The 27359-nt window shown below is 47.1% G+C and overlaps 1 protein-coding gene and 1 long non-coding RNA gene across 4 annotated transcripts in view; one reads left to right on the top strand and one right to left on the bottom strand.

Moving 5' to 3' along the window:
• Positions 1–10207: 10207 nt before the first annotated feature.
• The window catches only part of dscaml1 (Down syndrome cell adhesion molecule like 1), a 158366-nt gene continuing 141214 nt past the window's right edge, over positions 10208–27359 (bottom strand). Inside the window, exons 22-33 of one of the 3 annotated variants that reach the window (XM_088619154.1) lie at positions 25950–26067; positions 24364–24527; positions 24121–24219; positions 23043–23231; positions 21629–21916; positions 20037–20192; positions 19337–19367; positions 18363–18484; positions 17958–18110; positions 16245–16439; positions 15171–15482; positions 10208–13449 (exon numbers count right to left, since the gene is read on the bottom strand). In XM_088619154.1, the coding sequence (XP_088475280.1) occupies positions 12992–13449; positions 15171–15482; positions 16245–16439; positions 17958–18110; positions 18363–18484; positions 19337–19367; positions 20037–20192; positions 21629–21916; positions 23043–23231; positions 24121–24219; positions 24364–24527; positions 25950–26067 (2285 nt within the window). In that variant the 3' untranslated portion in view covers positions 10208–12991. Of the gene's footprint in view, positions 13450–15170; positions 15483–15514; positions 15739–16244; positions 16440–17957; positions 18111–18362; positions 18485–19336; positions 19368–20036; positions 20193–21628; positions 21917–23042; positions 23232–24120; positions 24220–24363; positions 24528–25949; positions 26068–27359 lie in introns of those variants that run through there. The other 2 variants (XM_088619157.1, XM_088619156.1) reach the window with 2 other exon arrangements.
• Positions 16047–19066, top strand: LOC148640919 (uncharacterized). The gene is made up of 2 exons (XR_015930007.1): positions 16047–16330; positions 17860–19066. It is a non-coding gene; the product is annotated as an uncharacterized LOC148640919 (long non-coding RNA).

Genomic DNA, 27359 nt, shown 5'->3' with positions numbered 1-27359 from the left:
GTCATGCACAGCTCATGAAAGGAGTTATTAGTATTTCAATACCAACTTGTAAACTGAAATGGAAGCGCCCAGAGGAAACCCGCGTGAACACAGGGAGAACATACAGCACCGACTCCAGGTTCAGCAGTTCATGAACTAATGGTCTTCTGGGAAATGTAGTTCAAAATACTGCACCACAGGTTTGGTCTGAATACTATATATAATAAGGATATTATGTTACTGTATATGATTATGAGTGATTCCTGGTCTTGGAGAATTGTTACATATATATTGATATATGGACCAAATGAGATTTGGGAAGAGACTTGATTCAGGTGTATAAGCTACTAAGGGGTAGTATACTAAAATTTAGAATGGAGAAGAGGAGAAGCTACTTAACACAAAGAGTGGTAGATGACTCTTCCCAGTCGGGTGGTTGAGGAGTTTTGAGTAACGGCTCAACCGAGCTAACCGCATGAGTAAGATGGCTTGACTTTTGCATCTCACATTTGTATCTGTTTCATCACACAAAGATAAACTTCAGCATGGAGTCAGCACGATCGGTCTTCCAAAACGAACGATCGATAAACGTGCCCACAAGCTGAAGGAAATGAAGGGAGGAAGGCAAACAAGAATCAAAGAGCTCAGACTGGTGGATGTCAAGGAGACTTTGCTGAGTTAGAAGAGGTTAATCTCCAGTCTTGAGATATACAAGAAACTGAGACCTCAGCTTATACATGCTTGCTAGAATTGTAGGGAAACTCCTCGACAGAACATTACTGAAGAGCCAGCTTGTGGCACCTGACCAGCAGAATAAAACTGGAGCTGTTACTGACTGTGTGCAAAAACCTGGAAACAACCAGGGAGTTTCCACCTCCAGGGAATCAGGCTGGAGTTTCCAGCGAGACATGAGTAGAGCTTGATCTGGGAAGCTGCCAAGTGGTCAGGCATTCTGAAAGGGCAGAGCTGCAGTACACACAGGCAGCTGAGAAACAAGAACATGCCTGAGGTCCCAGGTTGAAACGTAAAGAGGGAAAATGATCCTACTTTGGGGACAAATCCGAAATACCTGCAGAGAATACCTACAAATATGAATCTTTCTTTTGTTTAGGATGCCATTAGGATGCCAAGTCACCTGTCCCTCCTCTGACAGAGACAGGGGGACAGGAAGAGGGGGAGGTCACCAGTCATATATATAAGTAGCAATTATCTAACCCAGTGGTTCTCAAACTTTTTGGACCAAGTACCACCCCTATTCCAACCAAATCATCCAAGTACCACCTACAAGTCATCATCTCATAGGAACCCCAGAAATTCTCAATGACCAACATGAGCGCGCATGCACACACTCACATACACATATAATAAATATAATAATAATAAACTTTGTTTGATATATTAAGATATGGTTTCTCAAAGTGTTTTACAGGAAAAAAAACAACAACATAAAAATAAAAAAGCACCATTTCAGTGAGAGGGGTGAGCCTGTTTAGTCGAGCAAAGCAGATGTGAATTAATTTTTCGAGCCTTGATACAATTCACAACAGTTTAACATCGTCAGGCATTTTCTGGACGGCAAAGGTCTCGCGGTGGATGTTGCAATGAAACCATTAACTTCTGGAGCAACCTCTCTAATTCGTGCAACTACACCGCTGTGTCGGCTTGTCATTGCTCCAGCACCGTCTGTACAAACTCCGACACATTTTATCCAGTCGATGCCATTCTCTTCGATAAATTCATTCAGAAGCTGAAATATGTGCTCTCCTGCAGTTCCTGTTGGTAGCGGCTTACAGAACAGAAAGTCCTCACGGGACGTACCCTCAAACTCGTATCTAACATAAACGAGCAAATTGGCCAAATCGACTACAGACTCATCTAATTGCAGTGAAAAACATCTGCTCATCTTAACGCGCGCTGTCAGCGTACTTTTGATATAATCCTTCATTTCAATAATTCTATGAATGACTGTGGGTTTCATACCGGGGTAAAGTTAGCTTGAAGTTCGAAAACGATTTTGGCACGCCTGTAGCGCTTTCACGAAACCTCTTAGAGTTGCGAGAATGCTTGTTTTGTGTATAAAATACATTGTGGATGCTTTCTCAGCCTTTACTTTTTCGTTTTTATGACATTTTTTTGACCAAGCACGAATATTCTTTTGTCCATATCTTCGCAATGGAAGCACAGAACGCCGTCAAACCAAATGCATTTTAAAGACCAAGACTTGTGGATATTTCCACACCCTTTACATCAAACTATCAGTGAGCTAATTATCTTTTTTTAAACCTCCGGTTTTTCATCGATGCGTAATTACGCACGAACTGGAACCCGGGGGACCGCTGTGTGCACACGTTCACAACGCGAGAAATACTGTTCAATACGGCTTCATGCGAAAAACCCGTATATGACCATAGGAAGCAGAACAGCGCAGTCTCCCATTACCCAGACTGTAAGCACGGGAATAAAGCTTTGTTTGATTTCTGAAACCCTTCCTTTACGCCCTGTTTTAATTCAGGTAAGGGTCAACTATATTGAAAATACTACTGACAGCAGGAAGATTAAAATATTCTTTACTCAGCAGCTTATTAAAAACAGCTCCCATGATGTTCAAACCGATTTTTTACACAGAACACTGACACAGCTTTGCATTCTGAATCTCTTTTTCTTATGCTTTTATTTAATATGGCACAATGCACTGGGATAGGGGTATTCTGTTCACAAACCAATAGCATTTAAACCACAGCACCCACAATGCTGCAAGTGTTTTGCACACTAAGCAGGTCCTCTGACTTTTCCCAGCTTTGTTTTGGGTTGTGGAACCTTTCTTTATATTTTTTAGGATTTTCTGAAGATAACACTACAGGTAATACACTGGGACAGGTGGCTCATCTTCATGGCTCAATAGCATTTCAAATACAGCACCCACACTGCTGAAACCAAGTGTTTTACACACCAGACAGGCCCCCTAACTTTATATAACCTTGCTGTGGCTGTGGCCCCTTTCTTTATTTTTTTATGAGTTTTTCAATATGGCACCATTAGACAGGCGGTACATGGGGATAGTACATCGTGCTCTTCACGAGTCAATAGCTCTTCAAGCACAACAGCCACAGTGCTGCAACCAGGTGTTTTACACCAGACATTTCCCCTAACCTTATACAACCTCGCTTTGAGTTGTGGAACATTTCTTTATTTTTTAATGGTTATTTTGACTGTAATCAAGTGTTGTGCTCACTAGGCAGGCCTCCTGACCTTTCACAGTCATGCTTTGTTGTGTGCAACTTTAATTATCTTTTTAGGATTTTTTGAACATGGCAACTTCCACCGAGACGGGTGTGGGGTGTGGGGGTGCTCTTCAATAGCTTTTTCATCTATACACACAAACGGATGTAACCAAGACACTCAGAACCTGTCACGCAGGGGCTGACTGCTGAGGATAGGGATCCAATGCGGTGCCCTTGGTAGGGTTGGCGCGAGACGCAGGCGTAGTCGGAGTAAACAGGCAGGGGCCCGAGTCCGGGAAGGCGTAGTACAGGCGTAGGCACAGAATCGACAGGCGAAGGCGTAGTCGAGGGACTGGCAGGGGTCGGAGTCCGGGAAGGCGTAGAAGTTGCGTCGGTAGGCAGAGGCAGAGACAGGCTGGGGTCAGGATCCGAGAAAGCGTAAAACAGGCGAAGGTACAAAATCGAGTGGCTAAAGCAGTTGTCGGAAAAGCGGGGTCGAGGTCCAGGGGAGAAGTCATAGTAAGGCAAAGGCGTAGTTAGTAGGTAAGCTCCGGGAGAGAATCTCAATCGTGAGCAATGACCGGGGGACAGATGAGGGTTTAAGTAGAGGACTGATTGACATGTGCACGTTTGGTATGGGGAGAGCTCGAGGGAATGCGGGAGCGCTTGCCTGCGTGAGGGAGATTCATGACAGAACCAACAGAATCAACCTGAACTCATAGAAAAACAAGAATGCCCCCGAGACACCTGAATCCCCCTCCTGGACCACTCTGGTATCAACACCCCCAAACCCATCCATACCAGCTAACAAGACTCAGAATCGGTGCAACCCTCCAACCTGGACCAAGAGCAGGATGGGACAAGAACCTGCACCACACTACGTACACAGGTTTGTATTTTTGGTTGAAGATGAAAATGTCTAACATAGATTGTTTTGGTTCTAGCAAACAATAAAAATAGTTGTTAAAATCCAAACACACATAATGAGATCACTCTCTGTCAGTATGTGTAACATTCTGGGTCTGGGCTCCTCTGTATTTGGGCTAAAGAGAGTTCAACAACATTATTAAATGCACTGACATCATAATCTGACAAGATCCATTGTTTAGGGGAGACTTGACCACCCACTGTCCCCCTGGTATCGTGAAGCTCATTGTCCTTTAGCTTTCCAAAACCAGAATCACTTGGGACTCCGGGGGGATCGGTGTATGCAAAATATGAATTCCTTATGCAAGAAATTGTATATGGTCAATATAGCGATCATATCTTATCAGCAGATGGTAATCTCCAAGGAACAAGTAATAGGTTTATTCCACGCTGAAAAATGATCAAATGATTGATGAACCCAAGTGATTTGAAAGAAATGTTAAACAACTCAAAGCGAGGTTGTATAAGGTTAGGGGGCCTGTCTGGTGTGTAAAACACTTGGTTTCAGCAGTGTGGGTGCTGTATTTGAAATGCTATTGAGCCATGAAGATGACCCACCTATCCCAGTGTATTACCTGTAGTGTTATCTTCAGAAAATCCTAAAAAATATAAAGAAAGGTTCCACAACCCAAAACAAAGCTGGGAAAAGTCAGAGGACCTGCTTAGTGTGCAAAACACTTGCAGCATTGTGGGTGCTGTGGTTTAAATGCTATTGGTTTGTGAACAGAATACCCCTATCCCAGTGCATTGTGCCACATTAAATAAAAGCACGAGAAAAAGAGATTCAGAACACAAAGCTGTGTCAGTGTTCTGTGTAAAACGTCAGTTTGAACATCATGGGAGCTGTTTTTAATAAGCTGCTGAAAAAAGAATATTTTAATCTTCCTGCTGTCAGTAGTATTGTGAATATAGTTGACCCTTACCTGAATGAAAACAGGATGTAAAGGAAGGGTTTCAGAAATCAAACAAAGCTTTATTCCCGTGCTTACAGTCTGGGTAATGGGAGACTGCGCTGTTCTGCTTCCTATGGTCATATACGGGTTTTTCGCATGAAGCCGTATTGAACAGTATTTCTCGCGTTGTGAACGTGTGCACACAGCGGTCCCCCGGGTTCCAGTTCGTGCGTAATTACGCATCGATGAAAAACCGGAGGTTTAAAAAAAGATAATTAGCTCACTGATAGTTTGATGTAAAGGCTGTGGAAATATCCACAAGTCGTGGTCTTTAAAATGCTTTTGGTTTGAAGGCGTTCTGTGCTTCCATTGCGGAGATATGGACAAAAGAATATTCGGGCTTGGTCAAAAAAATGTCATAAAACCGAAAAAGTAAAGGCTGAGAAATCATCCACAATGTATTTTATACACAAAGCAAGTGTTTTTGTAACTCTAAGAGATTTCGTGAAAGCGCTACAGGCGTGCCAAAATCGTTTTCGAACTTCAAGCTAACTTTACCCCGGTCAGTTTGCTAACCCCGCCAAAAGCCCTCCGATAAGACCGTTATAGAAATTGTGGATGCACTACGTGATCATTTGAGCCCAAACCATTTATCATACTTAGGGAATATGGGTTTCATGAGCGAAACCAGTCACACAATGAAAGCCTATCGGAATATTTCGCCGGGTTGCGCAGGTGATCGGAGCGTTGTCGGTTTGTCGCCGGGCTGGAGCACGCTTTAAACAGTGCAATTTCGATGGAAACGGTAAAAAAAAGCATCTAAATTGCAACAGAAAACGGCTGAGGGTTACGCATGTAAGATTTTCTGTTAAAGTTACTGGAAGAAGGCGGCCTGAGTTCCTGTGGCAAGTCCTCTCATGACCGCGGTGAGCGTTGGTTTCAAGTCCAAAGGACTGTCGAAACGCACTGAGAAAAGGTCTAGAGCAGCTACAGACAAAAGGAAAAAACCCTGTAGTACAAAAAGTGACCGAGGTTGAACAAGACTCATCAGTAAGTGATGCAAACTCAGTTGAGGGTGATCTGGGGTCCTTGGAACTGTATAGCACTGGGGAGGATGAGTGGAGAAAAAATTGGATTATACCGTAAACAAAAAATGGAGCTGGTCGCAGGGTCAGCTCGTTTGGTTATTTCTAAGGCAGATTACAAAAGACTGTTTGCAAAGCTGCCATTGGAACAAGCATCACTAATGCTTAAAAGTTACACTGGTGAGACTGTGCCTTTTCTTGGAAAAATTAAAGGAAAGGTAGCCTACAATGGAAAAACACAAGGTAGACCTTTATGTGCAGGTAAAAGGGGGTCTGTAGTGTTAGGTTGCGAGTGGTTGAGGGAAATTCTGTTCGATTGGAGCTCCATCTAGGCACTGGATATTGGGTCTTAGAGCAACAAACCCCCTGAGCAGAGACTTTTGCAATTACACATGCAAAGATGTGTTTAAGGAAGGCATTGGAACCTTGAAGGGTATTAAGGCAATAACTGAAGTTAATGAGAGGGTTTGTCCCACATTTCACTAGGCAGGTCCTGTACCTGTCACGACCACCAGCCAGCGGAGATCAACACGTAAGCGAGCCAATCAGCACCAGCAGCGGATTACTACTAACAAGCGCCGCCGCACGAGTTAACACACCTGCAATTGCTCTACCGTGCGGCACGCCGGGTTATTTATACCATTCGTACCTGATTCCCGTTGCTCGGTATTGAGTTCTCTACTTGTTGCTCAGCTTAGCGTTCTTACCCCTCTTTTGCCTTCCTGGATATCTGCCTGCACCTTTTGCCTTCGGACTTCGGATCTCGTCTCGCCCCTTGGATTGTTTGCTATCATTGCCTGTTTTGGATTTGACCCTGTAGCTCTCTTTTCGACTACGATTCTGTCTCACGTTTTGGATTGTTCGCCACCAGTGCCTTTACCGGTTCTCGACTCACCTTCGCCTTCGGACTACGACTCAGCTCCTGGATTTGCTCGGTACGTTTACTTACCTCCCTGTGACTCCTGCATCTGCATTGGATCCTTTTCACCTCTACAGAGCAGCGTTACAGAATACCGAGCCGATTATGGATCCCGCAGCCGCACAGACCCTTCGTTCCCTTCTCCCGCAGCAATCCCAAACCATCGCCCAGCTTCAATCTTCTCTCCAACTGCTCACTAACCAAGTCGCCTGGCTTTTTTCTTCCCCTGTTTCGCCGGCTCCCGCACCGATTCCTACAACGCCTTTTTTACAAACACCTGCTCCAACCACCGCGGCCCCGCCCACCACTCCCTCAACTTTACCATTTGTACTCCCGGAGAAGTATGACGGCAATCCTGCAGGCTGCAGGGGCTTTATTGCCCAGTGCTCCCTGGCTTTTCAGCTGCAGCCTGAGCGTTTTTCTACTTCTCGACAGAGGATCGGATTCGCACTTTCCTTGCTCACAGGCAAAGCATTGGATTGGGCTGCAGTATTGCTTGCTAGAGGAGATCAGCTGTTCTCTGACTTTCAGCTTTTTGCTGACCGTCTCCAGGCGCGTTTTTCTCAAAGCAACCCGGATTTGACTTGCCTTCGGCTTTCCTCTCTTCGCCAGGGCGACAGACCACTGCAAGATTATGTGGCTGAATTCCAAGCCCTCGCCACGGAGTCCGCCTGGAACCCGGAAGCTTTGGTTTGCCTCTTCGCTAAGGGTCTCTCGGAGGATCTAAAGGACCACCTGGTGCTCATGTCCTTACCAACCTGGTCTCTAGAGGCGGCTATCGCTGCGGTAGTTGAATTGGACACTCGCATTCGGCTGCGGAGAGCGGAGAGACACCCAGGAAGCAGACCTGTGTGCCCCATGGGTCCTCCCCTCGTGGCGCCCACCCTGCCACATGCACCCCTGTCCTTGGAGGAAAAGGAAAGGCGCCGTCAGGAGGGGCTGTGTCTGTACTGTTCTGCGTCGCAGCACCCCATTTTCATTTGCAACCCGTCCCCCTCCCCGTCCTTTCAGTGCTGTCTCTCTCTTCTCTCCCGCAGGTTCCGGCAGCCGGCAGAACGGACAGTGGCACGCGGGGGCCCCCGCTTCGCCGGAGAAGGCGGCCGTCACCATCCAGACGCAGTACCGGAAGTACCAGCAGAGGAAACAGCACAAGGATGGAAAATAGGCCCGGCGTCAGGCGCCGCGCCGTTGTGTCCTGGCAGAGCACGCCCGTTTCCATCGTGGGTCCTCTCGCCTGTCCGCCACAGCCGTAACAGCTTTGAGCAAATATTCCCCATCACAGGACATTGGGCCCACACAAGCACCAGTTTTCCCCCCAGTCAGTGGCACCCATACTTGGCTACCGGGGATACAGTTACCAGCATTCTCCCGTACTGCGGCGTGAAGCCAAATCACGCCCGCGTTTCCCTGATGACCCACAGACGGACCACCCTGACCCCCTGCACGTAGCTGCAGACACACTGCACTGTACAGCAGACTCACAACTTGTGCTCTCTCAACTCGCATGGTTTGCCCCAGAAAACCAAAAAAAAATTGGGGGGGGGGGAGCTTTAATCTCTGAAAAATGTATTAAGCATGCCTACCAGAGCTAGTAAGTGAGCCTGTACCCTCATCGTACTGTCATTTACTATTCTTATACTTGTATGTAATATCTTGTATTCCCATGAGAGATTAATGGGGGAGAGGTTATAAATGAGGGTAAAATTGAACTAGACAGTATGTGAGGTTGGCCCTAGTGCTGTTCAGAATCCCTAACCCCAGCGTTAGTTGCAAGTCAGCTGTGTGTACCACATGGCCACCCAGTTGACTTGCTCCGCAGCTCTCCACCTGTGCCTGGAGCAGACGGCCTGTCATCAGCCTGTCTGATCGAACATGCTGAAGGGGCCTGGTGTACCGGGAGCTTTCTGCCTTAGCGTGGGCTTTGCTCCCTTCTGCTGTGACGCCCGGTAAGTCAGGTCCCGCCGCATCACCGCAGGAGCATTGTTTTCCCCACAGGCGAAGGGCAGTGCTGCTCCCTGGCTACAGAGTCCAGTGCACATTCTAGTTAGAGCGAGACTGCGGAAGAATACGCACACACTGCACTGCTTGATCACCTGTCCAGGAGCTTTCACCCTGATGGACTCATTTCAGGTATTGAAACGTTGTCACTGGGGAAGGGGCTTTTTCTCCTGATGTACTGTATTGTATACATAGTAAAAATGACCAATTAACTTCAGTCTGAACCTTTTTTTTTCTCCCTAATAGTGGGAAGTTACAGTAGATAGTGGTGATGTTATAGTTGATTTGTTGTTGTTTTGTTTTTTTTGCTATGGGTGCTGATTTTCACAGTTAAGCATACCCCTGTGTTTTGTGACAAGATGAGTGTGTCAAAATAATAGGAGCAGATGAAATTGGTTTCGCTGTATCAGTCATTGTTAAACGGACAACTGAAGAAGTGGCTCATCATGACATCCGCTCAGTGGCTAGAGGGTGGCGTGATGGCGTACTGCTGCGCATTGGCGTCTCGTGGCGCTGGGGCCCTGGGTTCAATCTGAGGTGCTGTCTGTGTGGAGTCTGCATGGTCTCCCCGTGTGCACTTGGGTTTCCTCCAGGAGCTGCACAAAATGTCGTCTTTGTAAACGCAGACTGAATATTCCATTAATATATTAACGATTTCCAGAGACTCGCTGTTTTGCATTGTTTCTAGGCTCAAGATTCAACAGTCACACACAGTTTATGCATATTGAATGTCATTTGCTTACATGACCTAGTTATGCAAAGAAATGTGTAATGGGTTTGTTTTTCCAAACGATGTGTAAATAATTATCCAGCTGGTTCTTGCTTAAAGCCAGAGTATCAGTTCAGTCACAAGGCTGGGTAGCCTGTTCCACTCTCCCACCACTCTTTGTGTCCTGATTGCCTCATTGTGTCTCATTCAGCTGTCTTGAGAGAAGCAAAAACAGCGGCTTCAACACATGGCTGAGCAGCGTGTCCCACACCCCTGCCACCCTCAGTGGGGAAAAAAGGTGCCTCCTGTTCTGTTTTAATTGCACTTCCACAGTTTCCACCCGTGTTCTCTGTGTCGAAATTTCTCCCACACAGATCTGTTGGACAAACGCTTTTAAATTCCCTCACCCATTCCCCACTCCCTTCCCATTCCTGTTCATTTTCCCATGCGGATGATCACAAAACTGGACACTGCGCTCATAGAAAGATAGCCTTTATTGCACAAGGTGTTGATTACTCTTTTTTTTTGTTTTGTTTGGTTTTATAGAAAATGTCTCATTAAACACAAGCATTTGCAAATAGAAGCAACTTTTCAAGAAGAGTCAGGAATCCTTTCTGTTAAGCAAAAGTTTTAAGAGCATGCACCGCCTCTTCAATGAGAGAATCCCAAAGAAAGTCAACAGAAATTCCCAAAAGTTAAAAACGATCAACAACACAAAAATAACTGTGAAAAAAACAGAATAAAAAAATTCAACAGAAAAATCTTTTAAGAAAAAGGAAAGTTAAAAGCCAAATCTTAGAATTTTTTTAATTTACTTAGATGGCATTACTTGCCTCTTTCATAAAGCAAGGTCAATGTCTTAATTTCCCCACCCTTATTTAACTTACAACAACAAAGCTTTTTGTGCCCTGGATAATTCTGAAGATGACGAAAATAGTTATTATTTATACAAAAGAGATTCGTATATACAAGAGATTGTTTTGTAGTTTATAAACGATGGTGGGAGGGGCTGTAAGGGCAGGAAGTGAAGGGGGTGGGTGTGGCCTGATGATGGGGGAGGGGCTAGGTCAGGAGGAGGAGTTTCCTGACTCCTCCTGCACTCTTTTTTTTTTTTTTTTTTTTTTTGCACGACAGGTTGGAGTTAAGGAGTCCCTGATTGCAACTGGCTAAACTGGCCTGTACGAGGCCGTGACCTCCCCTGCACCCCAGGAGTTGAACGGCCTGTACTGCGCTGTCTCAGGGGGGACGTGACCTCTGCAGTGCTACGTCTTGGGTCCCAGAGGTCCCATGACCTTCGCTAGGCCGGGGGCAGTGATTCCACTGGCAGTTCAGAATAGGTGCAGGTCAAACGGACAGAGCTTCCGAGTCTAATAAGGAATGTTCCAGTTCAGCCCTGGAACCGTTTAGGCATTGGCTGGAAGGGATTAGAAATAATCTATGCATTTTGGCAGTAAAAGGTTTATATAGCTATAAAAAATAAGGTGAACTTTTTTCAGATTGTTATGAAAATGTTAAATACCTTGTATATTATAGTACTTCTGTAGTGTCAAAAATATGCCATCCATAGCACTATTAAAAAAAAAAAAGTCAAGCTTCTAGCTTGCTTACTACCAGTGAGCAATCCAGGTGTTGTTTAGCTGATTGCAAGACCGAACACAGGATCTCAGCTGTGTAGTCTGTAGTCTGGGGAAAAACACTAATTTACAGCTAGGGAGGGTACTGGCTTACAGCATGTTCCATGGGTAATCCTACAAATCCATGTCAATTGGGTTGTGGTGGGAAGAAACAAAATGTTCTGTGTGATCATCAAAGCCAAAGATGGTCTCGTCTTTCTCCAGGCCCTGCAAAGTGAACCAGTTCTGTGTTCCAGTTGTTAGCTTAGGCCTGTATGTACGTATAACAATCTGTACATGCATAAACATATATGTAATATACATGTATCTGAATATAACAATCTATACATGCATACACATGTATGTAATCTACAGATGCATATACCTGTATATCAGTATTGCAGTCTATACATGTCATAATCGGTATGGGCATGTACAGTATGTAAAAAATCACACGTGTACATGTACAGTACATGAATATAACAATTGCGCATACACACGTAGACGATCCCCATCAGGCTTGTGATCAACTCCAAACTGCCAAATGGACTGTGCTGAATTCCAGGGGCTTTGGGGACAGGTCCTAGGTGCTAGATTTCTTCTCTCGCTCCCTCCTCTGGGTTACCTGAAACTTGACCTGAGGATGTGGGGGGTGCTCGGCTCACCAAGGGAATGGGGGGGGTTAGGAGGCAGCAGGTTAACGCAAAAACTAGAGAGGCTACTACACAGCACGTCTCTGAGGGAGACTCGGCCGTGTGATCACAGTGTGCAGATTGAGCGATGACGGGAAAGATGGGACAGGGGGTGAAGGGCTGCTTTTAATGGAGCTTTTGAGCAGCTGGGTCCGTATGTAATGTGCTTCAATATCTCAGGCTGTAGAGCAAACTCTAAAGAACACAACTGATCGTAGACAACAGTTCTTACTTGTCTGCCCTGTGCGTTACTCGGCGTCAGTGTTCCGACTTTGGGTTTCCAGAGTCACATGACACTCTCGCTCCATTACGCTTGTGTTGAGTATCCTTGCAGATACAATGCAAACACTAACTGCTCCCTTAATGTCATGATAAAATGGGAATGGGAGTGTATGAATGTTTAAATTAGTTAAAAAAAAAACCTCAGAGGGGTTCTTTGATTGCCTGTGTGTACAAACACATATATATCTATATATATGAATCAGAATTTGGAGGTTGGGTTAACTCCAAGTAGTGCACGTGTTTCATAAAAAAAATACTGAAACAATTCATATCTCATCCATTTCAAATACATTTGTTTTCTTCCCATTATAAAACAATACTTCAGATTATAGAGTGGGGAGAAAAGCCACTAGACTCCAACATGGCTGTTTAAGATGAAGTCCTTGAAACAGTTTTCCACATATTGCTGCAAGAGAGCAGAAGAGATAAGGGAGCTCATATTCCACTGGGTCCAAGCTCCCCCGAGATTCATACACTAGGATGTGGGTACAGTTCCCCATCATGGAAAATTAGGAGTGATTCATTTCTAATGAAGAAAGAGGGTAGCTATGGGGTTTGCATGTTTTTCAGAGGGAGGTGACAAAGGTGAGAGAGTGGAGGAGTCTTGGTGTAAAAGATGACACCAGTGGCGTAGATCATAGCAATGTCTGAAGATTACACCAGTAGTAGTCGCCTACACTAGTGTATAAGACTTGGAATAAGCTCCGGCTCCTTGCTTCTGCAGTCTGCCCAAGCCAGCTGAGTTGCCCTCTAATAAGGAGTCTCTAGAACCACCTATTTTGGCGGCAGCGGTGGGATTGGCGCCGGACGCACTGGCTGATGCAGCCGCGGCAGCGGCGCTGGTACTGGGCGCCGCCGAGCCTGGCATGGTGAGAGTCCTCTGGGGCAGCGTGGCTGTGCCCGAGCTCCCTCCCATGCCCACCCCAGGATGGGCCAGGGTAAGCGCTTGCTTGCTACTGCTGCCTGGGTCCAAAGTCATGTGACGTGCGGCCTGCGTGTGATAGGCCCTTGCCGCCAGGCTGCGGATGGAGGCCTCGCGGGGCGGCACCACGGGGCAGGGGTCATGCAGCTCCGGCTGCTTGCGGAAGAAGGGGTCCGTCTTCATGTAGAGGGGGAGGTTGCAGTAATCGCCTGGAGGACAGGAGAGGGGACAAAAGAGAAAGTGAATCGTGAAACAGATAGAAACAAAAGACAGTCCCAGGTTGGTTCGTAAATGTGTGTAAGCCTGATTTATATATTAACAGACACATGGCACAGCAACCCACTAGCATTACGTTTACGGTATAATTTGGGATATTGAAACAGTCTTTTTAAACATCAACTATCCACTTTACAGCTGCTTCTTACTGAGAAAGAACACAGTGAATGTGTCAAAAAAGGCCATAAACTCGACAGGACAGACCAAGCACAGGGCCCTGTGTGTAGTGTGAAGCTCCCTGAAGTGATGCAGAATGGCAAGACAGTGCTTTCTGTGTTATCACGGGACTGAGCATGCCCATTTTTTTAACAAGATGAAATTCTCTCCGATTAGGTTTAATAAGTTAATGGCATTCTTGTCATATTTATAGTCTATGTGTAACACAAACACTCTTACCAGTCATTTTGTATCATTTAAAACCTGTTTGCTACTTTTATTTGCAGAATATAAGAAATATATAGAAAAAATGTATTGTGTAATTTACAAGCAGAAAAATCAGTATTCCCTTCAATAAAACAAAACCACTATTGCAATAGAAATAATAAAACCATTGATATAATGCCTAGAAACATCTCTTTACAAACAAAATACCTTTAAAAACTAAATACAAGTGGAAAAACAACAAGCTTAAAGCAATATCCAACATAACCACTGATGGCAACAAAAAACAAAATAATGTACATTTTCTAGCGGTTAATTCAGTGCGACTGCTCTTGGGTGGATCTCACTTCGTCACTTGCACCTCTTGAAAGGGTAGGTCAGTGTCAGCTGATCTCAGTGCACGCTCGCACAGACACATTCTCAGTCATCTAGCATCAGGGCCCTTTATAGTAACTGCTTTCTATGTTATCAATAGATTTTTAAAATCAATTCTATAGCATACTGGAAGACACTGCAGCGAAGCCAACACAGACGTAATATGAGCCCTTTGCTTTTTTGCCATTAGACCTCTAGCAGCTGCGTTCTATACAAGCTACAGACATGACAGAGCGTAAATCCTCAGCACTGCCACCGCCCAGTCACGGTAGAACACAGATGAGATCTAACTTTCTGCCCCCAGACAAGGCAAGAAATGATCTGATTTTAACAATACTGCTCTTGATGAGAGACTTTAATGTAAGATCGAAGTCTGAAGTCCGAGTCGGATAAAGTCCCACATTTGGGTTTCACATTCAAAGTTTCCCCAGATCTATTACAGTTGCTGACATGATGTGAAGGAGATCACACTGGTGTCTTGTCATGCTTTCATTGCAGAAACATTTAAACGCTCCTACTAGTAGTAACAGCATGAGACTCAAATCTAGGCTGGACGAAGCAGCATTGGTGCCACCTGGTGTAACACGCATCCCATTTTTGGGAATAATCTCATGTATAACAGAAACAGCATATAACCCAGTGATTTGAAGAGACGTTATTTTAGTTCACTGTCAGGGAACCACTTGACAAACGCATACTCCCAATACTAATAAAAATGCCAAATGTCATTATCGGGTAATAAGCACTCCCGCTACCCTGAACTGGATGAGGCAGTTAGAAAATGGATGGATGGTAACACTGCTGCTCCAATTTTCTGGACTGAAATTCTGGAACGAGTGGCAGCAGCTCAGTTACAGGGTCATCTAACGAGCTCCACAGGCCGGGGGGCGGCACTCACTCTTGTTGGCGCGGTGGGGAATGGGCACGGCCACGTTCTTCCCGCGGTCGTAGTCCTGCGGCTTGGGCGGCGAGGCAGTGAAGCGGCAGATGCCCGGCTCGGAGGGCGTGCTCATGGAGGTCATGCTGTCCGCGTTCTCGTTGGTGCCCGTGGTCATCTGGTCGGAGGAGCTGTCGGAGATGAAGCACTCGGTGATCTCGAACTTGGCGTGCTGCAGCTGCTCCTCCAGCTTGGCGTGCTCGTAGGCGCGGGCCAGCTCCTCGTAGGTGGAGGACGCGCTCTCCGTAGACACCATGCTGTTCCGGCCCTTGTCTGCAGGGGGCGACACGGAGACAAGGCGCAGGGGATGAGGAGGGGGCCCAGAAAGACGGCGAGTGCTTGTGTAGTGTTCCGTGTTCATCATACGTTTCAGCAGCACCACCACCTTGTAGCCTGATCTTGTCAGACCACAGAAGAGTATCAGAGCTGGTCCTGGTCAGTGCTCAGAGGGCAGTGTAAGGTTTCATCTGTGTGTGTGGAAGGGCTCCTTCTGAATTGGCTCTTTGCATGCAGCAGGAGGGAGACACATCTGCTGAAAATGCACATGAGATGCAAGTGTGAGATGTGAGATCAGTCTGCTTAAGGAATGTCAGTGTTGCCTAGATGGAGATTTGCATTTGGAACTTAAAAAGAGCTGGGGCCCTGGGTTCAATTCCTGGAGCGCTGTCTGGGTGGAGTTTGTATGTTCTCCCCAAGTTCACTTGGGTTTCCTCCGGGTGCTCCTGTTTCCTCCCACAGTCCAAAGACATGCTGGGGCAGTTAACTGGCTTCTCAGAAAATCACCTTTGTGTGTGTCTGTGTCTGTGTGTGCCCTGCAGAGGACTGGCACTCTGTCCAGGGTGTGTCCTGCCTTGTGCCTGTTGCTTGCTGGGATAGACTCCAGCCCTCCCATCACCCTGAATTGGATAAAGTGGTTAGATAATGGATGGATGAAATGGAGGGAGTTCATGACCTCTACCAGTCTTGACGTCTGTTTTCACAATGCAGGGAAAGTCTGCGTGTGGATGCCGAGGACATGGGGGCGGCGACAGGCACCTGTGTCCTGGGACAGGCTGGCACTGTAGCTGTCGCTCTCGGTGACGGTGATGCCGTGCTGCGAGCCCACGGTGCGCCAGTCGGAGGTGAGGGTGCGAGCCGGCGTGGAGGCCTGGCACTTGGTCAGCGTCCACTGGCTGGAGTAGCGGTTTCGGGTGCTGTGGGCGGACTTCACGCTCTTACGGGAGACCGGATCTGGGAAAGGGAGAGGGAGGCAGGCGGCATATTGACAAAGCCTGTTTCAGCGCACCGGGAGCGCTGGGCAGGGCTCCGACTCTCCTGTTGGCAGGCTGGGGGTTGAAATCAGTGCTTGATTAAGACGCACTCCTTCAGTCACTCCAGTCTGCTCAGGCGGAGTTTACTCACTACTGCATCCTCTCTCCAGGGGAGGATCATAGCTCTCTGTCTGCTTAATGCTAAAGAAGCCTGGAAAACCTCAGGCCTGAGGAGCTCAGGGGCTGAACAGCAAGCACTCAGGCCCAGATCCCCACGAGCCACAGGGAATGACGTGTGATCTGTCATGATAACTGCCGTCGGACAATTGGAGATCTGACTGCTCCCCTTTTCCCTCCCTGTTTTCTCTTCGCAAAACAGAAATCACCAGTTTTACTCTTAAATTTCAGGCACCACATTCTTTTTTTAATGTTCACTTTTTCCAGAAAGTAGACTTAAAAAAGAATAATACCCAAAAAATATAAATGATTAAATTAAAAGTATTCTGTTAGGAGCTGAAGACCATGAAGTGCCAGTCAGTCTTGAGGCAAGATTGGAAAACAGGCACAGAGGGCAGGAAAAGTTATTCCAGAACCGGGGGCTGCTGCTCATCGGGCCTGTAGCCAGCGAGCAGGTCCACACGGGGATATTCTGTAATAAGGTGTGCAGGAGACAAACTTGATAGAGAATCTCAATGAAAGAAGTCTGTCCTCTAAGACTGGTCCGTGTGGGTTTTTCAGCACAGGAGAAACATGTTTGGACCTTTTACACTTGGTCAGTACTTGATCACACTGTAGTCTCTGAAGTCATTTCTTGGGTGATCAAGCTAGCAAAACATTGCAGGAGTCTAGGCCTGAGGAGACGATAGCATGGACTAATTTCTCAACATCAGTTAGAGAAAGAATTGGTCTTAGAGGTTGTTTCCTAAATGAAAGTAGGATGTGTGGCAGATTTTGAGTCGAAAAAGTACCCCACACAAGTTTTTAACAGAATTTGAGGGGAAAATATATGCATCACTGAGTTTTAGATGGTCCAACATCACCTCGGTCTTATTGCTGTAACCTGAGATAATCCTGAGTCACCCACAACTAGAAATCTTTGACATACAGAGTGAAGACTAGGATTGGGTGAAGTACGCAGGCAGATCACAAAGGTAGGGCTGGAGAAGCTCTACAAAAAGCTATGGAGTGGGGATTCCCAGGAACAAAAACTTGCTCTGTCTTTAATTTATCATTCAACCTGGTGCACCTCCCCTCCTGCCCGTGTCTAGGGGTCATCTTTAACGCTTAGCTTTCAGTTTTTTAACCTGTTTTTCATTTAACATTTTTGGCATTATTGTTATTATCATCATCGTTATTATTATTTTCTGTGTATTGTACTTTCTTCCATATTTAATTTGTAGAGAGTGCCCTGAGAATGCCCTGGATCAACAGGCGCTGTACAAGACTTGAGAGCGATGGCATGAAGTCGATGGAGTGGCCGGGGTGCGGTCGTACTCACTGGTGCCGGGCCGGATGTCCGACATGTCGATCAGGGGGCCGGTGTTCTGGATGAGGGCGGGGTGGTGCAGAGACACGCCCGTGCAGAAGCTCTGAGGGTTCACTGATTGGCTGAACTCGGTGTCTGTCACGGGGATGGTGGCTTTGTCTTCACCTGTCAGCGTCGGGGGACAGGGAACAGTGTTAGAGAGCGGGATTGGCTTGGCATGTGGAAATATGCACCATGGTATGGACACAGATGGAAAGCAAGACCTTACTGCTCTTGAAAAGCAGCCCTACAAACACTGAAGCAACTTATATAGACATATTAGCTGGCCGGCAGATTTCCAGCAATCAGCCAGATTCCTGAGATACCGACAGACGGGCAAATGGACACATGACCAGCTCTCAGGACGGACAGACTGACCCAGCTGTTTGATGCCCTCCTTGTCCTCGATCAGCAGCTGCACACGGGGGATGTCGATGTGAAGTCGGGGGCCCTGTGGGGGCCCTTTCACCGGCGTGTCGAAACTGCGGTTATTCTTACTGCTCCAGGGAGGAAGAGAGAGGAAGGCGGAGACATAAGAATTTTTCACCACGGGTGATAAAAAGTCCCAGGGGTGGAGACAGGGCGTGTCATTGGGAAGATCTGTCCTATCCAGTGCAACATGGAAAGTGATAATAGAAAAAGAAGTTTCCTGTGTAGCCAGGCTTCTCCACAGTTAGGACTGCCAGTGTTCCACTACACTTGATTTATACATTTCTGTACTCAGTCAACTGCTTAACAAGACTGGTCACAATGACATTGCTTCCTGCTTTCTCAATGCACTGCACACTAGGTGAACGGGTCAGCCACTTCAGAGCTTGTACAAGCCACATGCTCTTTTTCCTGCTGATTCCTCACTGCTGTCGAGCTCCAGGTTTAACACCAGGCATGTCCGCAGGCAGAACTACTGGAGTGACTGCTTCCCCTGCCCAAGGCGGAAGGGCTCTGAATTCCTTTCTCCGTGGACAGCTACAAAAACATTTCAGCTTGCTTGAACACTGTCGCCTGTGCGTGATTCAGTTTTGTGAGTGTGAAAAGCAATCCATTAAAGGTTAATTACAATTTTAACGGCAAGTCTGAAAGAACTGACTGCGTCAGTGGCGTGATGGTTTAAGTGACTGACTTATCAGCGTGAGGTCGGGTGTTCAAATCCAGCTATCACCACGAGTTTCGTAACCTCAATTTTGTGATTTTTGTGTTTTTGTGATGTGATTTTTGTGAGCTCGCAGAAAAGACATTTCATTGCCAGCAGCTACTGCTGCACGCTGTACTGTTGTGCATTTGATAAATAAACTTCTGATTTGATTTAGAAAGCTGGCATTTATAACCAGTGATCACAAGAAAATATACCTTACCTAATCAGCATTTCAGCCAGGCTTTTAGCATCTGAAAAGGAAAATAACAGCATATAATAATGCAAGTAAAATACATTACACATAACACTGTAGGAAGACTGACGGTCCAGTGAGAAACAGTGTGACACAGTAGTACTGTCACCCAAATTTGTCTCTAATGCCAACGGTTTGGCTGACTGTCTTGTTATTGCACAGTATTCATTGTGTGACTGGGTTGTGGAGTTTCACCTGCATTACACTGCGATGCTCTGCGTCCTGCTGTAATACGGTGTGCTGTGCTGTAGGAGAGTGGAAAGGTGGAGCAGTGGTGAGCACTGCTCTGGGTTCAATCCCTGGGGTGCTGTCTGGGTGGAGTTCACATGTTCTCCAGTCCTCCAGCTGCTAGTTTCCTCCCACAGCTCTAACTCATGCTGATAGGTCAACTGGCTTCTGGGAAAACCGGCCCTGGTGTGAGTTTGTGTGTGTCTGTGTGTGCTCTGCGATGGACTGGTGTCACATCAAGGGTGTAACTTTGTGCTCCACTGCTTGCTGGAATAGGCTCTGGCACCCCCGTGACCCTGACCCTGTACTGGATAATGTGGGTGCAGAACAGGTGGAGATGGATGTACTCATTTCTTACTATGCCCTGATTACAAACTGCTGTAACAGACAAAATCCCCTCACAGTGAACTGTGCTACAGTGTGCGAGTCCCTCCCTCACCCCTCAGCCTCTTCAGCCTCTTCTCCTTGCGCTTCTTGCGGATGATGAAGAGCAGGGCCACGCCCAGCGTGACCAGGATGACGGGGCAGGCGATGCTGAACAGCTTCTTCACATCGTCCCCCTCCCCCCGGGCCGACTTGATTGGGGGGATGGTACCTGGAGAGGGGGGCAGAGAAGAAAGGGACGGCAATGGAAAAACATGTTGCACAGCCACACTGTGGACAACCGGACTGCAGTGTTGCCAGACTGTGGCCCCCGTAGGACCTGTAGGGCCAGTGCCTAGTGCCGATCTGAGCTGTCCTCAAGACGCTGGGCTCGACCATGAGGCACTGCCCTACTCTGCTGTACAGTACTATACTCTTCTATATGTTTAGATTTCTCTGTCCCACCCAAAGGTGAGGTTCCCTATACAGAAGTGTAGAATCAGCTTGAAAAGGTTCTTGTTGTGGTTTGATGAGACAGATTTATAACCCCTCTTTACATAAGAACTGATCTCAAGACCGCATTTCACAGAAGTCAGAAATGTGGTATTGACAAGCTCGTAATGCAAGACACTACGCCATTACCTATGATGGGATGTTTCTGTTGGCCTTTCACGCCTGGTATGACATTTTGATACAGTAAGTGCTTTGCAGGTTCATCACTTGACATGGGTTGCCCTGCACGGTTCGGGCACCATATTTTGTCGTCTAATGTGCTCTTGTTGGATAATGTCCATTAACGTGCACAATTCCTTTGAAGGATGACAGGGAATGAGAAAAGGGGTTCAAAGGTAAAACAGCCACTCAGTGGGAAAGTTAAATCAGGGGAACTGAATTCCTGACCTCGAATTATATCCGCCTTAAGAGCAGGGAAAGGCTTCAGCTTGTCCAATTAATTTCAATTTTTCAAATTAAGTGCTCAGGTGGAAAGGAAACCAAAAACCCTCCAGCTGTCCAGGACTGGAGCTGTGGTTTAAGTATAGATATTTGTCTAATGGTTGCCATATGAGGTTTGATATCTTGTGATGGCAGCAGTTTGCAGAGCTGTGTCTGACCTGTCTTGTCTGGCTTGTGCTGTCGGCGGGTGAAAGTGACCTAGAGACTGTGCTCTTAGTGACATTTCTCAACACCTGCTGCCTGGCAGGGTTTCGAGACTTGGCGCATTTGCAGATTCTTCAAACCGATGACAGGAAAGAGAATCTTGTGCAAAAACAACACAGGATATACATCGGAGCAGTGGGCGCAGGCATACAGCTCCCAGTGTAAGTGTTTAGTGTTTCCAGCTGTGGGATGTGGAACTGCGTGTGTTTAAGTAGTGTGATGGGTGGTATGGTGGTGTGGTGTTAGTGCTACTGCCCTGCAGCATTGCTTTCTGTGTGGAGGTTGTATTTCTCCCCGTTTGGACAGGTTTCCACCCAGAGTCCAAAGAATGCCGGGCAGTTAAATGTCTTCTGGGAAACACAGCCCTGGTGTGAGTGCGTGTCCAGCAATGGACTGGCGTCCCGTCCAGCGTGTATGCTGCCTTGGGCAAACTGCTTGCTGGGATAGGCTAAAAGACGCTGTACTGGACCCAGTGAATGGAAGGTGGATGGAAGCTGGGTGGTTACTCACTTCCATCGTAGTCCAGCGTGGCAAACTGGGAGGTTTCATTGCCACAGCCGGCACTGTTGCAGGCCTTCATCTTGAGCTCGTACCAGGTAGCCTCCCGCAGCTCGGCAAGGAAGACGTCGGAGGTGATGTTGGTGCGCAGGGCGTGCCAGGCCCAGGTGCCCTTGGGCCGGAACTCCAGGAGGATGGCGGTGATGGGGCAGCCGCCGCTGCTCCAGCCCTGGAGGTTGAGCCGCGCGTGGGTGGAGTTGATGTGGGTGAAGAGGTGCTGGTCCTTGTTGAACTGAGGCTCTGGGTCACAGACAGCGCAAGGAGAGGCAGTGTCAGTGAGTCAGTGTGTGCAGGAAGCCAGCAGGTCAGAGTCGGTGTATGGGTACTCATACAAGGCAGTGGCTCAGGGTCTGAGGGGCAGTGAGTCACTGCAGGCACAGCTAACTTGTGCAGGCTGCCAGGAAAATGCAGTGTGAAGTGTCGAAAGAGCCACAAGCAAATATTTAAGAATATTGAGATCAATTATTTTTTCATACAACCCCCCCCACCCCCAATTGTGTGTTCTTCACATCTCGTCTCAGAGCCGCTAAAACTGTGACGGTACACGGGAGAGAGTGAGGAAGAGTGGCCAGATCCGCCCACCTTCCAGTCACTCACTGCTTCACATGTCACAGACAGGACAGTACTGGAGAAGCAGTGCTGACTGGAGGAGAGGTACGTTCCTCACCCACAGCCCCGCACTGACTGGAGTAAAGACTCGGCCCTCACAGACAGCCCCAAACTGACTGGAGGAGGGGAACGTCCCTCACCCGCTGTCTGTGAAGCCTCTGCTGTTACTGTCTGTTACTGTTTCACCACGAGAGCCCTGGCCTCCCCTTGGTAGAGTGCAGCCCCTTGGGATTCTGATTTTGTCACAGTGTGTCAGTGTCAGTGTCTCTGTGGGTGAGTGTAACATTGTAGCATATTCATGTACAGTATCAGGGTGTCTGGCAGTGTGTCAGAGTGCTTGTCAGTATATCAGTGTATCTGAAAGTGTGTCAGAGTGTTTATCAGTACATCAGGATGTCTGTCAGTGTGTCAGGGTGTCTGATAGTGTGTCAGTGTCTGTCAGAGTGCCTGGCAATATAGCAGGATGTCTGGCAGTGTGTCAGAGGGACTGTCGGTATATCGGGATGTCTATCAGTATGTCGGGGTGTCAGTACAACAGGATGTCTGCCAGTGTGTCATGGTGTCTGTCAGTATATCAGGGTGTCTGTCAGTGTGTCAGGGTGTCTGTTAGTGTGTCTGTCAGTTTATCAGTGTGTGTATATCAGAGTGTCTGTCAATCTATCGGTGTGTCTGTATATCAGGACGTGTTGCATTTTATGGTGCCAGTGGCTCTGATTAAAATCTCTTAGTATACAGGTGTACGGGAGTCAGCCATCACCTCGGCCGTGCGTCTTGGCCTCAATGATCTCGCTGATGCGGCCAGCGCCCACGCTGTTCTTGGCAGCCAGCTTGACCTTGTACCAGGTGCCACAGCGCAGGTTGTCGAGCTTGAAGGAGCGCTCTGTGGAGCTGATGAAGACGTCCTTCCACTCCTCCGTGTTGTCAACAGAGTACTGCAGTACAAAGCCTAGAGAAAAACCAGCGCTTCAGTATGGCCTGTCACACACACACATACAGCACACCGCTGCTGCTGGAGAGACACACAGGGTTACACACTAACAGGTCAGAATGGCCTGAAGACGACCATGACATGTGGACAACACTGGCATCCTCATCAAACTGCTGGTCGAGCACGTGTTCTCTGTGGACAGGGGCCTGGAAGACACCCCTTCCGCCCACATGGGGTAAAGTGTACTGCAGTCTGACTTGGTTCCTGCTCTGTGGAGTTCTCAGCGGACAGTTTTTGATGTCTTCTTGCCTGTTTCACCTTTGCAGATGTTAGAATTATCACATATCTCAGTCCTGGAGGACACTGTTCATCCCACTGTTGCCCTGCGCTGCTGATGTCTTTCCCTCTGAGCTCCTTTCTGACATCACCTTACACCCCAGTGTTCATGAAACACCAGCAGGTTTTCATCACTGAATCGCCTGCCAAAAGTGCCCCAACATGTTTTGCAATAGTTAGTACAGCGCTGTTGTTTCCGAGTAGCTGAGGTGCTAGGTTCTCTGAAGGACACTAGATGGAGATGTTGCGCTAGAGTTGGCATTTATTACTCTGTTCTAATTTACACAGGCCACTGTGATCTCCCTATTTTATAGCCAGTTTGCCATTCAGCCTGTCAGACAGACTAAAACAGTCAATTGGACACACTCAGCGAGAGGGCTGACAGTCAAACACGTCAATGCAAGTCGGACGGATGCAATCAGGCAAGTCATAGAGGCAGAGAGACTACCTCTGACGAGGACTCCGACACTGTCTGCTGGGATCAAAGCTTGCCGGCTCAGTGTGACTTGTCACATACAGGCTAGACAATCAGACACACGGGCAGTCAGACAGACGGGTAGAGAGACTGTACCTCTGATGGAGCTGCCCCCATTGTCTCCGGGGATCCAAGCCAGGGTGATGGAGGAGGTGGAGGTGGTGGAGACAGTGAGCCGAGGCTGGTCTGGAGGCACTGTGAAGACACAGACCCTTGTCACAGGTCACCCTGGTACTGTTGGGCTTGCATGTCTGTAAATTCAGTGTGCCCTCCTATGGTTGTCCAGGCTTCCAGTGTGCATTGTGCGCGTCAGCATGACAGCAGGGCGAGGTGCGTTACCTTGTACCAGCAGGTTGACGATGATGGTGTCAAAGCCCAGTGTGTTGGTGGCCGTGCAGGTGTAGTACCCAGAATCCTCTGCCTTGACAGCGCGCAAGACCAGCGTGCCATTGGCCAGGATGAGGCGGTGCCCGTCCACAGTCACAGGAATGGCCAGGTCCTCACTGCAGTGACACGCCAACAAGACAGCGGGGTTAAGTGGCTGGGCACTGGGCACAACCCCTCACAGAGGTGTGGAAAAGCCAGACAAAAGGACACCAGGACAGATCATTACAATATTACTCTTCTCTTGTATTACCACACCCTCAAATTATCCACACAGCAAGCCCTTTGTCTTCCAGCGCCAGCACTGATGGGGGTAACGATGTGACCCTCACAGACAAGGCTGAGCAGCTTACAGGCACCCCAAAAGTCAGAGGGCTAGCAGCAGAGAAATCACCTGTCCGAACCTGTGCATACGCCCAGTACAGATATAATATTCTGTCGGTGACTATGTATGGATAGAAGACATCTATCACCCTCAGAAGATTCCTTGCTCTGGTTCCTTGTGGATTTCGGACAAACGCTTAAAAAGCTGCTGCACAGTTCGAAGAAATTGAACGTTCGGGCTCCTGACCCGAGAGAAGTACTATCACCCTCTCCACCTACACACTACACACTGCTGGTGTGCTCTGGGCTCTGGGCCCCCAGGGACTCAGAACTGGGAGACCAGGCTGTCTGTTCTGCTGCTGCATAACTGGGCTGGGCAGTACGTTATTGTCACATGGCCATTGAACCACCAATTACTGTACATTCTTTTCAGCACAAAAACACTGTCATTACAGCACAAGCACAGACTCGAGATTACTGTATCTTTTGAAATTTTTTAAAACTTTTTTTTTTTAAATCGATGTACTCAATGAAAATTGTGTGCCTTTTTTCTCACAAATACGCCTGCTCTTTATTTCATTTGCCTGTATAAAAAAAACCTACTGTTTAAAATTCGCTACAGTACACAAAAAGCAAACAGCTGATCTGCCCCTACAGGTTACCCTGGCTATTTCTGTATTTTACAGCTATGTAAATATTTATCTTTACCTTTTTTATTATTAGTGCATTTCCCCATTACTGCAGGGAAAATCCGGTCTTTCTGACTCACCCTAAGTGTATTCTGTCAGTTAACTCGAAGTCTGTCAAACTGTAGTATTTAATTGTTAATGTATTGTGATTGCCTGTCTCTTTTGTTGGACTGTTTCATTGGATGAAATTGAGCTGACAAGTTGAAAAGTGTGCATGTATATGAATCTATATTACAGAAACCAAAGACTTTTCATCTTCTCCTCCTTCCTGTACGTGTTGTTGTTAGGGTCCACCTGCACCCACGTTATGGCTTTGGCAGAACTGGGCCAGGGTGTGATTTTCAGGTGCACAGGACTCGGTGACGATGGTGATCCCACTGCAAGGTGCAGGAAACGAGAGGGGGGAGGCGAGGGAGGGCAGAATGCTGGGAGAGGACAGGAGCTAGACGGAGAATTTGGGAGCACACAGAGAAGAGGAGAAGGACAGCGATGAAGAGGAGGACTAGCGATGAAGAGAGAGGCACTGACCTGTCTTTGGTCCACTTGATGGTAGGGGCGGGCTCCCCTACAGAGGTGCAGGACAGGCGCACGTCCCTCATCCAAGGAGTGGTCACTGTGCCCCCGAACGAGATGATCTTCGCTGGGGCTGAGGCACCAAACCCAGGAGAAAGAGACACAAGACCAAAATGAAAAGCAGTTTGGTGGATTACATACTGCCTGTCACAGCATGCATCAGAGGCAGCTGTTCTAAGTTTAATCCACAATCCATGTAGAACCGCACACATTACTGGCACACCACACCCAAGCTGGTAACTAGTGTTTGCTAGTTGCATAGCGCTATAGGACAACTCTAACCAACAGTGTTGGTTATGGTTAAACATCGCCCTCTAGAACTACTGTCCCTGCGTGTCCCAGCTCAATCACCTCCTTCACCGCGCTAAGCTCTTCAACGCTCCCAGGACGTCACACTGTGCGTTAGCAGCCCCTCGTCTCTGGAATAACTCCTCCTGCCCTCGTCAGAAACACCCCCTCTGCTCACGTTTACAAATCTCGCCTCAAGACTGACTTCCAATAGCTTTTAATTCTTTCTTTTAATTTGGTCATTTATGCATTTGCTCCATTATTCTTTTTCTGCTTCTGTACATTTGTTAAGTCTAGTTTATGTAAAGTGCTTTGAGAACGTTCTGATTGAAAATAAGTGAGAAAAAGACTGATCTATCAATCGATTTATTCTAGCTTTGCAGATATATGGGTATTTGCAACAGTATTCAACACCGTCTGTAGTTTTATTAGAGATGGGAAATATTTAAACAAATTACTGTGTTACCGTGCCACAAAATCTAGATAAGTGGTGTTATAGGAGAAACGTGTAATTGTGCAGAAAGCTTAAATATGCCAGACATTTGCTTAGGTAGGAACAGAAAAGGAATATGCAGTCACAACTGGTAAAATGCATTGGAGGTTTCCTAACAGGCCTAATTAAAATGTCAAGAAAAAAACAGAAGTCAGCTACACAAGAGATTTTGAAAAAAATGGCCAGAGGAGGCCAAGATGAGAGAAAACATTAATTAAGACATTTTCAAGGAGAGCAGCATCTCCCAGCTTTTTTAATTACGTGCGAGATCTGGTGAGGAAAAATACAGAAATAATTTGGTTGTGTTTGTGTGTGATTTTAGTGAAATGCTCACTAAATGCAAGGTTTTCAGTCTCCTACATAATCAATTTACAAGCAAACATGCAAAACACACAGTTGCACTCTACACTAACACACATGTAGAGACCCACACAAACATAACCACGGACTAACACACACAAACACGGGCCTTTGTCTTAGGCCATAGGCTTCTACCCCTAAGTAATAAGCAGTAACCAGATATGCTGAGGTAGCCACAATCTAATCAAAGAGTAAGCACACATCTCTTCATATCACACATAGAC

The sequence above is a fragment of the Lepisosteus platostomus genome, chromosome 25 (genome assembly GCF_059453375.1).
Source record: "Lepisosteus platostomus isolate fLepPlt1 chromosome 25, fLepPlt1.hap1, whole genome shotgun sequence".
Lineage (NCBI taxonomy): Eukaryota > Metazoa > Chordata > Actinopteri > Semionotiformes > Lepisosteidae > Lepisosteus > Lepisosteus platostomus.
Note: the sequence above shows the minus strand (reverse complement) of the source record. Positions and strands in the feature narration are given on the sequence as shown.